The sequence below is a fragment of the Psammomys obesus genome, unplaced genomic scaffold (genome assembly GCF_907164565.1).
Source record: "Psammomys obesus unplaced genomic scaffold, mPsaObe1.curated_primary_1811, whole genome shotgun sequence".
NCBI classification, from domain to species: domain Eukaryota; kingdom Metazoa; phylum Chordata; class Mammalia; order Rodentia; family Muridae; genus Psammomys; species Psammomys obesus.
This window is the reverse complement of record NW_026586589.1, coordinates 1,920,898-1,931,664: the sequence shown is the minus strand read 5'-3', so window position 1 is coordinate 1,931,664 and position 10,767 is coordinate 1,920,898. Positions and strand designations below refer to the sequence as shown.

The 10,767-nt window shown below is 44.3% G+C and overlaps 1 protein-coding gene across 1 annotated transcript in view; it reads right to left on the bottom strand.

Annotated features, from left to right (window-relative positions):
- Window positions 1–10,767, bottom strand: part of Ptprt (protein tyrosine phosphatase receptor type T) — an 835,658-nt gene that overhangs the window by 736,142 nt on the left and 88,749 nt on the right. The window contains exon 2 of the mRNA XM_055602221.1: window positions 5,539–5,810. Within this exon, the coding sequence (XP_055458196.1) occupies window positions 5,539–5,810 (272 nt within the window). The remainder of the gene's footprint in view (window positions 1–5,538; window positions 5,811–10,767) is intronic.

Here is a 10,767-nt window from a genome sequence, read left to right as displayed (position 1 = left end):
AGAAAGAAAGAAAGAAAGAAAGAAAGAAAGAAAGAAAGAAAGAAAGAAAGAAAGAAAGGCCCACACAGGAGCTGTGAACAGAGAGATAATAGTTATCTTTGGTCATGAAAATGTGAGAAGAGATAAAGGCAGACAGGAGTAGAGGAGAAATGAGAAGACACCCACTCTAGAGCTGGGTGTCTTCGGGAACAGGAAGGGAGGAAGAAAGTTGGGTGGAATATTGAAGTTGGCTACATGCCCAGAAGGTCAAAGGACACTCACTGGAGCAAGGACCCTGGGTGCAAAGACCAGAGTGGAAGACCTGATCCACTCTATCTCAAGTATCTCAAGCCCTATGAATGGCATTCCTCAGCCTCAAGGCTGGTACATGGAACCTACTGTTAATTACAGCTAGACTGGGTCTAAGGCCTTGCTGAAGACCTCCCAGTGCATGTCTCAGGATAATGGGCCTTACGCAGACTGGTTCAAAAAGCCTGGAAGTAACTCCCAGGAAAGACTGGGAGAGGATTACACTAAACTAAAAAACAGAAAACAAAAACGAAAACGAAAAAGCAAATCATGTGTGTGTGTGAAGGATATGAACATATCAGGTCATGGCTTAAGAGACTCAGGGTTTCTCTTTGATCTTCTGCAATCTTCTGCAGAAGACACAGCAAAAATTTCAAAGGGCTGTAAACATTTCTTAAAAGGTAAGAGGAAAAAAATGCTGCTTAATCAGAGTCACTCTTAGGAAGAGTGCTCTACAAGTGTTAGAGAGGGATTGCTTAGAGTACAGTCAAGAGCATTCTTTTCCTCTCCAGCTCCGAGGGACCTACATAGAAGAAAGAGCATTTACTGCATCATAGAAAGAGATGGATGTCTCCCTGTGGAAGGTGGGTGGGATTCAAAGTGTGGGAGAGAGGACATGCTGCTATGACAAAACCTCCTGAATTGTTACTGTCAATACTACACCTAAAGTACCAGATGCCAGATAGATCCGGGAAAGAGCCTGGGCTCTGGAGAGACTTCTGCCAATGTGAGGTGTATCCTTCATTTCAGAGGTCTACAAAGCACTGCTCTGTGCTGAATACAAGGCCATTTTACTTAGGTAGGAAATAGAGAGAAGGGCAAGCAGGTGGCTGAAAAAATTATAAAAGTTTTGTTTTTCCCCTAAATATTAGGGTAGAAAAGTTCAGAACCACTAAAATATGACATAGAATTGATAATACTTGGAAAGAGGCATAGATCAGAAGCACAAGGCTTCATGGGCGTTAAATCAGCCTTCCCAGGGAGGCAAGGAGGGGTAGAGTGGGGTATGGCGGCTGCAAAGGGAGTTTTCTCACCTGGGGCCCTGCTGAAAGCCCAGCAGTCAAAAGCCCAGTAATATGAAAGATGACATTTTTGTTTATTACAGAGCTGAAGTCAATTTTAGGACTGTGAAATATGACTTTAATAAATGAATACACAAACCCATAAGGTTCAAAGCCCAGCAATGCTGGAAACTGAATTTGGCTCAGTCCATGGGATCTATGCATAAGATGGGAGCTTGAAGTCTGGAGGATTTGAAAACCTTTTCTGCTCCTGTCTGAGTCTCTTGGAAAGCCCCCTTCCTCATTATGTTACCTGTGAGTGTGTGTATTGAATCTGGGCAGTGGCAGGAATTTGGACATGTGTGTGAGCTCAGCTGTGCTCATGGCCACGTGAGTGTCCAGGAATGGCTGAGTGTGCATCGAGGTGACATGTGCTTTTTCCACAATGCTGCTCTCAACACATGAGTGATTTGTCATCATAAAGCTCAGAGCAGAGGAAATGTGAGGATTCGGGAAATAGTTTGCAATTCTCTTGGTGAGGCTGCTTACCTCAGAAAAGGCTCAGAGGTCAGAGAGAACAGGCTAAACAATGCTGTGTCTTTCTTTAAAGATGTCCCCTCTCTTCCCTCCCTTTCCTTCTATTTCTGTTCCTTCTTCTGCCCAGTCACTTCAAGCTTGACATGCCCTTCCATTTGTGACCTTCCTTAACCTACAGAGGAAACCACCCTGGTTCTTTTCTATCTTACATCTGAGACAATTGGGATCCTAAATGATAGATGACAGGACACAGGCAATGCCACACAGCTAGAGAGCAGCAGATTCCCAGAATAGGAAAAGTGCTTCCTCAAAACACAGAACACAGGGCTCAGAGCTGGAGAACCTGTGCAGGATTATGGAAACTTTGATTTACCAATAATGTCCTTTACACCAGATCTTCTGCCAGCAAATGCAGGGAGCTTCTGTTCAAATACATGGGATACAGAGAGAGGCCTACCACAGGGCCATAGATATGGGAACTCATCAAATGTCCTTTCTTCCTCCATCTCTATCAAAGAGCAGGGGAAACTGTGGGAAAGTCCCTTTTCTGTGTCAATTATCCTGTTTAGTATAATTCAAGCCATGACCCTATCCTGTATCTACTCAAAGTAGGCTCGAGAAAAGGTCAGATTAGAGCTTGAGGCCTCAGTGAGAGTATTTGTGAATTTATGGAGATAGCAATGTTTACACTCAGCCATTCAATGTGAACACCCTAGGGACCTGGGAATTTAAGTTGTGGCCAGAGGTTTGTCAATGCTTTGCAACGTGCTGTTGGACTTTGTAATATATCTCTTAGCCTCATTCACATTAGAGTTTGGCAGCTAAGGCATGGAAATCTAAGCATGGTCATCAGCTATCGCTGCACACAAGACTTTATTAGAACGACTACATCTATTCACTGACATACGGTGAGTGCCTGCCTTCATGGCACAATAGAAAAGTTAGGTCTGTTAGGTGTGGCAACAGTAACCTTAAGGCCTACCAAACTAAAACATTTTCCATCCAGTGCACAATAGGGATATGCCGAAACCACTTATACCAACATACATGGAAACCTCTATATAGACACTGTGTAATCCAGCAATTCAAATAATCCCCATGGTGCTCAGCAACTCTCCAAGACAGGAGGAGTAAACTAGGGCTATCTCAGGTAAACCAGGAAGCTGGGACACCCTCTCTAAAATATCACCTCTCTGCTAAGACAGTCACAGGCAGGTTAAGGTCAAACCTCCACGGCAGACACTAGATTAAGTACCGAGACTTGGATTTCTTTCTGGCTCCCTAGAACCCTGCCTGGCTGGCTGTATTTCCCCATACAGCCTTAATTTAGGCCACATCTTGTGAATATGCACAAACGTCATGGTCAGGGTATCTGTACACTTGACTCTGCAGGGCCATGAAGAGCCTATGACGGGTGTTACGTACATAGCACATGGTTCATGCTAATGTTATAACCTTATAAACTGTAAGCACCATGAACTCTGAAATACATCTGACACTGAATGCCAGATCACAGTGTGTGGACCTGGTGCTACTTTAAAACATCTTCACAAGTAGAGGAAAGATAAAACAACAACAACAATAATAATAATAATGAGGTCAAAGGCATCTTTCTCAAAACAGCTACAATAAAGAATGTCCCAGTGTTAATGAAACACATATTAGGGCTATTATATTCTTTCTTCTTCAGCAAACTTTTTTGGTAAAATGTTGATGCTCTCGCAGAGTGAGTGGGGCCTTACATGATATAAAATGAGTGTCATCCACACTCATTACCACAGGACTAAGCTCTGCCTGACTCACTTATGTATTTCCGACAGGATATTGTGTACTAGGCCTGTAACATAAACACTCAACAAGTAATAGGTAACATCACCACCACCTCCACCACCACCATCCTCTTGGCATCACCATCATGATCATCATCATTCTCTCCCCTCTAAGTTTAGAGGAATTACAGGAAATGCCTAACAGAGGACAATCATTCTAAAACAAATCACAAGTCATTGAGGATGAAATGGGAAATAGTTGGGGCAAAAAAATCTAGGCTAAGTACTGAAGGTAATTGAATATTAAAATCTTATTTTTAGTTGTCAAAGCAGAGAAGAAATAGGGCTGAAACTGCCTCCTTAATGTAGATGAGCAAGCTCAGGCTCAGTGGAGAAAAGCATCCTAACACTGATGGACTGAAAAAATTTATAGACAGTGCGTGTGGAACTCAGGGCCATCTGAGAAGCCCTGGCCACTCACCTGCCCACCTCGGGATTATCTTCTGCTTCAGACACTAGAAAATCTCTGCAAAATGCACATGTGTGGTACTCTTATTGGAAAACCACAATGGGAATGGGGACCTGAGACTAGGTACAAGGGAGCTTACTGGATGATGAAAATGTTCTAAAAATAAAATAATAATAATAATAAAAAAAACAGATGACGGTGCTAAAAGCAGAATGCAGTGGCTTTACACTTTTAAAAGGCACTGGATTGCACACTTAAACACAGGTCATTTCCATAGTACAGAAATTTTAACTAATGATGTGTTTTTAAAAATTCTCGATCATTTGGACTTAAAACTGTCTGGAGCTATGAACCCCAGCAAACATTCTGTGGATTGGAGCAATTCTGCACCATTTATCCTCATCCACGGTGAGATGAGTAGGGCGAGTGAGAATAGGGTTCAAAGCAAACACAACAATTTGGCATCACAACGACATGGTTTAGTTTGGCTTATAAAAGTATTGGTCCACAATGAATTAGGAGGAAGATGTCCTTTCTTCCCTACTGGAAGTTTGTGAACTACTGCTCTAGGGCTGGCTTATTAGCCTGGACCCCCACGACGTACATGCTCTGCACGTGCATTTCCCTGTATATCCCCTCTGCAAGACATCCTTATAGGACTTGGTTTCTGCTGCGCATGACTACATACTTCTGAAATTCCAGAGCTTGGGAGGATGAGGCAGAAAGATTGATATAAGTTCAAGGCCAACTTGGAATGCATTGTGAGATTCAGGATACTCTGAGCACGAGACCCTGTCTCAAAAAACAAACAAACAAACAAACAAACAAACAAACACAGACAATAGAACTGTCTGTTAGAACCTTAGAACAAGACCCATAGAAAGAAGGAGAGCTTAGTTTCCAAATTCCTCAAAATCTCTCACTCTCCCTTCCTCCCTTCCTGCATCATCTACTTCCCCAGACATGTCCAGTATCTTGCCCTCGCTTTCCAGAGTATTGTATTTTAACTTTCCAAATTGGGCCTGGCTGTCTTCTCTTCTTAGAAACTATCTTATTGCTCTCCCAACCAAATAGCCTATCCCTGGCTAGTCTTCTTATCCCTTTGACTCTCAACCTTTTCATGTGTGGAATCCAGGTGCTAATTTATAAGAGGCTTCATCGCGTACATTCCTCCGGTCCTAGGGAGCCACATGCACTCTGCACGCTGGCACTGTTTATCTATTCGTCCCTCTCCTCCTGATGACCTCCAGGGAGACAGGGGCTGTCCTGGGCCACCTCTGCATCCCTGAAAAGGCCTCCTCAGTGTGAGCTGAATGAGTAAACAAAAGAGGTCCTTTCTAGACCTATCCACTCTAGGAAAGGCCGGGGATATAAAAGTACATAATTATTACCTGCGAGAGAGAGAGAGAGAGAGAGAGAGAGAGAGAGAGAGAGAGAGAAAGAGAGAGAGAGAGAGCAAGGTTAGGTGTCATACCTGGTAGAAATGAGGCCAGAAGGTGCTGATGGCAAGCTCGGCCTTCACCCAGCCCTCAGTGACGACTCCAGACACGTTCCAGACAGGGTTCCCTTGGGGACCACCGTTCACCTTCACGTAGACGTTCAAGGCTCCCGGGCTGGAGCGATCTCGGCTGGAGAAGTAGTAGTGGAAGTCAATGCAGTGCGTATCGTTCTCCTTCAGGGTCGGCAGGAGAAGATGAGCTTTCTGGCCCGAAGCCCTTCCAGAGCTGTTCACCAGCATGAAGGACCCTAGAGACCCACAGTGGGTAGCAAACAAAGACAAAGAGAGAAAATGTCCTTCTGAAAACGTGTCACACCCATACGTGGTACTGAGAAGGGAGGATGGAAAGGAAGTCCCGTTAGGTGACAGGGTCAGATTGACCCTGAGGAAGCCACGACCCCTCTCAGAGTCTGAGGACTTCCATAACTGGGGATACAATCCCTATTCACGGTGGTACTGGAAGAATGAGGCAGATAGTACAATACAAAAAGCATTTCTATATGGTAGATTGCTTATAACTTAGTGCAGGGATTAAAACACAGTAAGGGAGTCAACTTCAGTCTCTACAGGTAAAAGGAGATGGGAAATGGCCTCACATAAGCTTGGGCTTCTTCCAGCCTAGGCAGAACCCCTGCAGTATGGAAAGGTCCTGTGTATGGACAGACTTCATCTGAAGTTCTGCACTCAGCATGGGAGACTCCATATTAAAGGAGACCATACACAAATAGACCATATCTGAGAAAGAAATAAATCCAGAAAAAAGTCTGAGAGCCTACCATAAGATGCTTGAGGAGGCATGCCAAGTGAACAGCACTCACTAAGCACTCGGAGATTTGTATTAACATTAGGAATCTATTTGCAGAAGGTGTAACTGCTTCTAAGCATGCCAAAGGCTAGGTCATAGACAGGAGTGAAGCTGTTGTAACAAAAAGAAATTGTCTCTTGTTCTTTGCCCCTCTCTGGATCCAAGGCCTTTGGCACTGACTTTACAGTTTTCCTCTGTAGAACCAGAGGCTTATCTCTTGACCCTGGGCTCCTTTACATGCGTTGTTAATAGAAGTCAAACAGATGTTGAAGCTGATCATCTTCCACTACTTTGTGTGTGTGTGTGTGTGTGTGTGTGTGTGTGTGTGTGTGTGTGTGTGACATAGAGCTGATATCCCAATTGGCTTGGAATCAAGAATTACCATACAAAGATAGGTCACGGGTAAAGAGCCGAACTCCACCACTTGAAAGCAACATGCACAGCCATGTGGTCAACCTATCTAGCCCACATCAATCAACGTGCAATCAATGCATGGGATCCGTGGGTGTTAAGAATCAATGCTTACTGCCGTTTGCCACTGTTTTCCTCCTCAGTGTTCATACAACATTGCTGTGATGTTGGCTAATTGATAAAGCTTCCCAAGAACAAGCTTCAACTCACTATGAAGAGGCACATCTCAGCTCGTTACACAACATGTTTTATAACCAGTGAAATTTGTGCAAAGTGAAACCAACTGCCCAGGGACAAAGTGAGCCCTCCTCGATGCAGGTGGCACCTCAAAGCCTGCACCAGCTAGGATAGCTAGTGGAATTTTACAATCAAGGGCGAAGGCTGAACTCTGCAGCTTAGAAGTCATATGATTCTACCGAATAAAATGCATCATAAAACACAGTAGATAAACTCCAGTAACGCTGGGATAAATGTTTTCCATTTAGAAAACTAGCATTGCTTTGAAATCTTATTGTGACCACTAAAATCTTCATTCTGAGTGAAATCTTAAGACCTCTTATCCCCAGGCAAAATGAGCCACTTCAGTAGCCATAAGTCGCCTCGCTCACCCTGATACCAGAAGGACTAAGAGCTGCAAGTTAATAAGGGTTGGGCTATCTACCTCTTATAGGGTTTTTAGATAGTCCAGACCATTTACACCTTGTCTCCTGGGTTCTGAACAAATTTACAAGTGTACGCAGAAGGGAGATTATATTAAAAACCTCTGTACAATTGGCCACAAAGCTGGATTACAGAAAATATCAGTCCTGAATCCAACTTGGGCTTCCAGCACTCCCCACATCCAAACAGAAAAAGCATCTGAATGACCTGGAATCCATCCCTAACACAGTCCGGGTTCCTAGGGGCAAAGCTATTCTTCTGGGGTGACCACTGTGGGGGAGATGGCATTCAGATGAGTCCTTATCAAAAAAGACTCAAAAACGAAGCCAGATGGCAAGGACAGAGGAAACTAAGGTCAGATTTTCAGTAGTCTGCTAAGCAGAAAACTCAGCCAGCTCCTGGGGTACTGTCCAGTAATATGGAACAAGACTTGTCAAGGGTGTGAAGAAACACCCCCCCCCCTTTATGACCAGGCAGAAACTAAGGGTGAGTGGAAAGCTCTTTCCCTATTACAGATGTTATATAATGATTATCAGGCCCCAATGAGGAATAATTAAAAGATGAATAATTAAAGGACAAATTGAGGTTTAGAGATGAGACTGAGCTAGCATCCATGCCTGCGCCTGTTAGCCTGCTTGCAGGCTTCTGGTGGGTCTTTTTGACAGATGGCTTATAGCCCACATGTTTCAGAGTGGTGGGATATCTTTGCTATTACTTGTATCTCTCATGAAAGTGAAAAAGGTAAAAGCCTGGAAAGTAAAATGTGCTAGACTCTCTCTGCCCCAGGTTGCATGACCACTTCCATATCCACTCAGCTCCTGCCAGTCTAGACCATTGCACTTGTACCTGCGGCTTCTTAGACCTAGACCTCACAGCACTGAAAGTTAGGAAAGGCTCTTTCTACAGGTTCACGTCATCACTTCTGTTCATCCTAGCTTCAGGAGCTGAGCAGGCCTTTAGAGGATGTGGCCATTTATCCTACCGAGTGCAACCTCACACATAACTCTGAACAGAGAGACAGAAGAAATGTCCAGTCTCCCTACATTGTTCAGAGGAGCCACAAAAGCAGTCAGAGTATGCTGTGCACCTGGTCTGTACTTGGTCCTTAATAACCAGCTTCCTGCCCACATCTATCCTTCAGTGTCTTCTCTTTCTAATCAATGCTCCATTCACAGCCTCAGCAACACCTAAGAGGTCAGAAGACACGAAGATCTCAGACTCCATAATCCCTGTGGCATCTGTGCCTGCATTTCTATCAAGAGCCTCATGTGGTGTATCCTCATGTGGATAATGCACGCGCATGAACGTATGGAGATGACCAGTCCCTTCTCTTCTCCCAGCAATGCTGAATGTTCAGGATTTCAGTACTTCATGAGAGGGTAGGGCCACAGTGAAAGAGCCAGGAGAGCCAGGAGAGCCAGGAGTATATTGCAGGTCACCCACCTTTCAGGAGCACTCATTTTGGACACAGAAGGATTCTTTAGAAAGAATGAACGTTGTATTATTGGATTATGGAGCCAATGAAAATTTGAGATTTGTATTTCCAAAGCAGTGTCATTATTATTTGGGCTCCTCAGTAAGACCCCTGCTATCTCTCTCAGGTCCCTTTATTCAGGGAATCGAAAGTACGAAGCAAAGTTGCAAGATGCTGTAAACTTCGGTGCCAATAAGAGAAGCAACCCTGGGTGCTTTGAATTAGAAGGGGAGGTGAAAAGGCACAGAGGCGGGAAGCCACAGCAGTCAGGAAAGCAGGTGTAGCACCTTAGAGGGTCTGGAATAATACACCAACAGCCCCTCCATGAGAGGTCTGGCCACACACCCTCCAGAAAAGCAAGATGCTGTATCCCTGAGTCATTTGAGCCAGGCCTGCCATCTCTAAGATTACTCAAGTGTGAGAGCCCTGTTCTGCAGCAACTCAGTGGGGCCCTCTTTGATCAACAGGTTGGCATAATTAATATCATCCCAGGGATGTCGGTTTCCTAGAGATCAAAAATGAGCCAGTCATTATGCCTAGATCAGTCAAAAAACAAGAAAGAGAAAGACTGTAAATACAGTCTTTTCCTTTGCCCTTAAAAAAAAAATGCACCAGTGATAAGGAACATAAAACAGCATTAGTTTCTTCGTAGTTATTATACATAACACTGAAAATCGTGGAATTAAACCAGGAAGTACTCTCTGGCTAGCCATAAATTTTGCATTTCCCCCTCCGTGCATAATAATGCCTTGATAAGCGCCCTGTTACTGATGTGTCTGCCACACAGATACCCTTTTTGGAGGCAGCACGCTTCTCAGTAGCAGATGGCGGCTATTGTGTTTACACATGAGCACCTCAGGATTGCATTTCCTCACGTCGGCAGTAAAAAGAAAGTCCTAATTGAGTTTTTAATGGCTTTGCACATTGTTCATTAAGATTACATGAGTGTGCTTGGGCGACTGGCAGCTGAGGGCCTGCAGCTCTGAGAACGAGAACACAGAGCGGTCCCTGCAGACAGGTGGCCTGCCAGCTTTGAGAGCCAGGTCCTATGAAGGGAAAAAAAGGTAGAGGCATAGGCCCAAGAGCTGCTGAAAGCCAAGCAGCTAGCAGCATGGAAAGGGTCCTGGATTAGACAGTTGGTTTCCCTTCCAGGTCTGCTGCTTCTTAGGGGTGTGACTTTGAGAAAGAGCTCAGCCCTCAGTTTCCTCATCTATAAAATGGGATGTGGAAATTGATGTATGGAAGTTTGGCATTCATGTCAGTGAATATTAAATGACAAACAGTCTTGTCTCAGTGAGTGTGGATTTTGTAATAAATAGCAAGCAAAAGATGATATTGACCTGGGAAGTGACATTGAGAAGGTTCTACATACCAGGAATTGGTCTAAACACCATTTAGCACTCTAATGACGTAGCATCACGCTAGCCCTGTGTTTACTGAAGCACAGACCAGGACTCGTGATGATTGAGCTGTGTGTCAGAAATCAGGCTGTGCAAGCCTCTGTTTGGTGCAGGCCTGAAAGGCATATGGTCTTTAGAATACCACCAGAAAGCACTCTTTTGCTTAGCTTCCTAGAGGCAACATGATATCTTTTCCACTTGCAGAGCAACCTGAGAAAACATGCCTCTGGCTATGTGATTCAGGTAAGGACAGCAGAGTCATCCACAGCAAAAACTGGAATGAAGTTAGCAACTCAGAGCCTCAGGCTTCATTGTGTCGTGTGACCTCAGACAAGCCACTTGCTCCGCACTAACTGAATTTATAAAATCAAGTTGGACAAAAATCTCATCTATACCCCTTTTCCCTGGACCATGTCAAGCAGGTCTCTTAAACTCAGCCTCCATTTCCTCTTCTT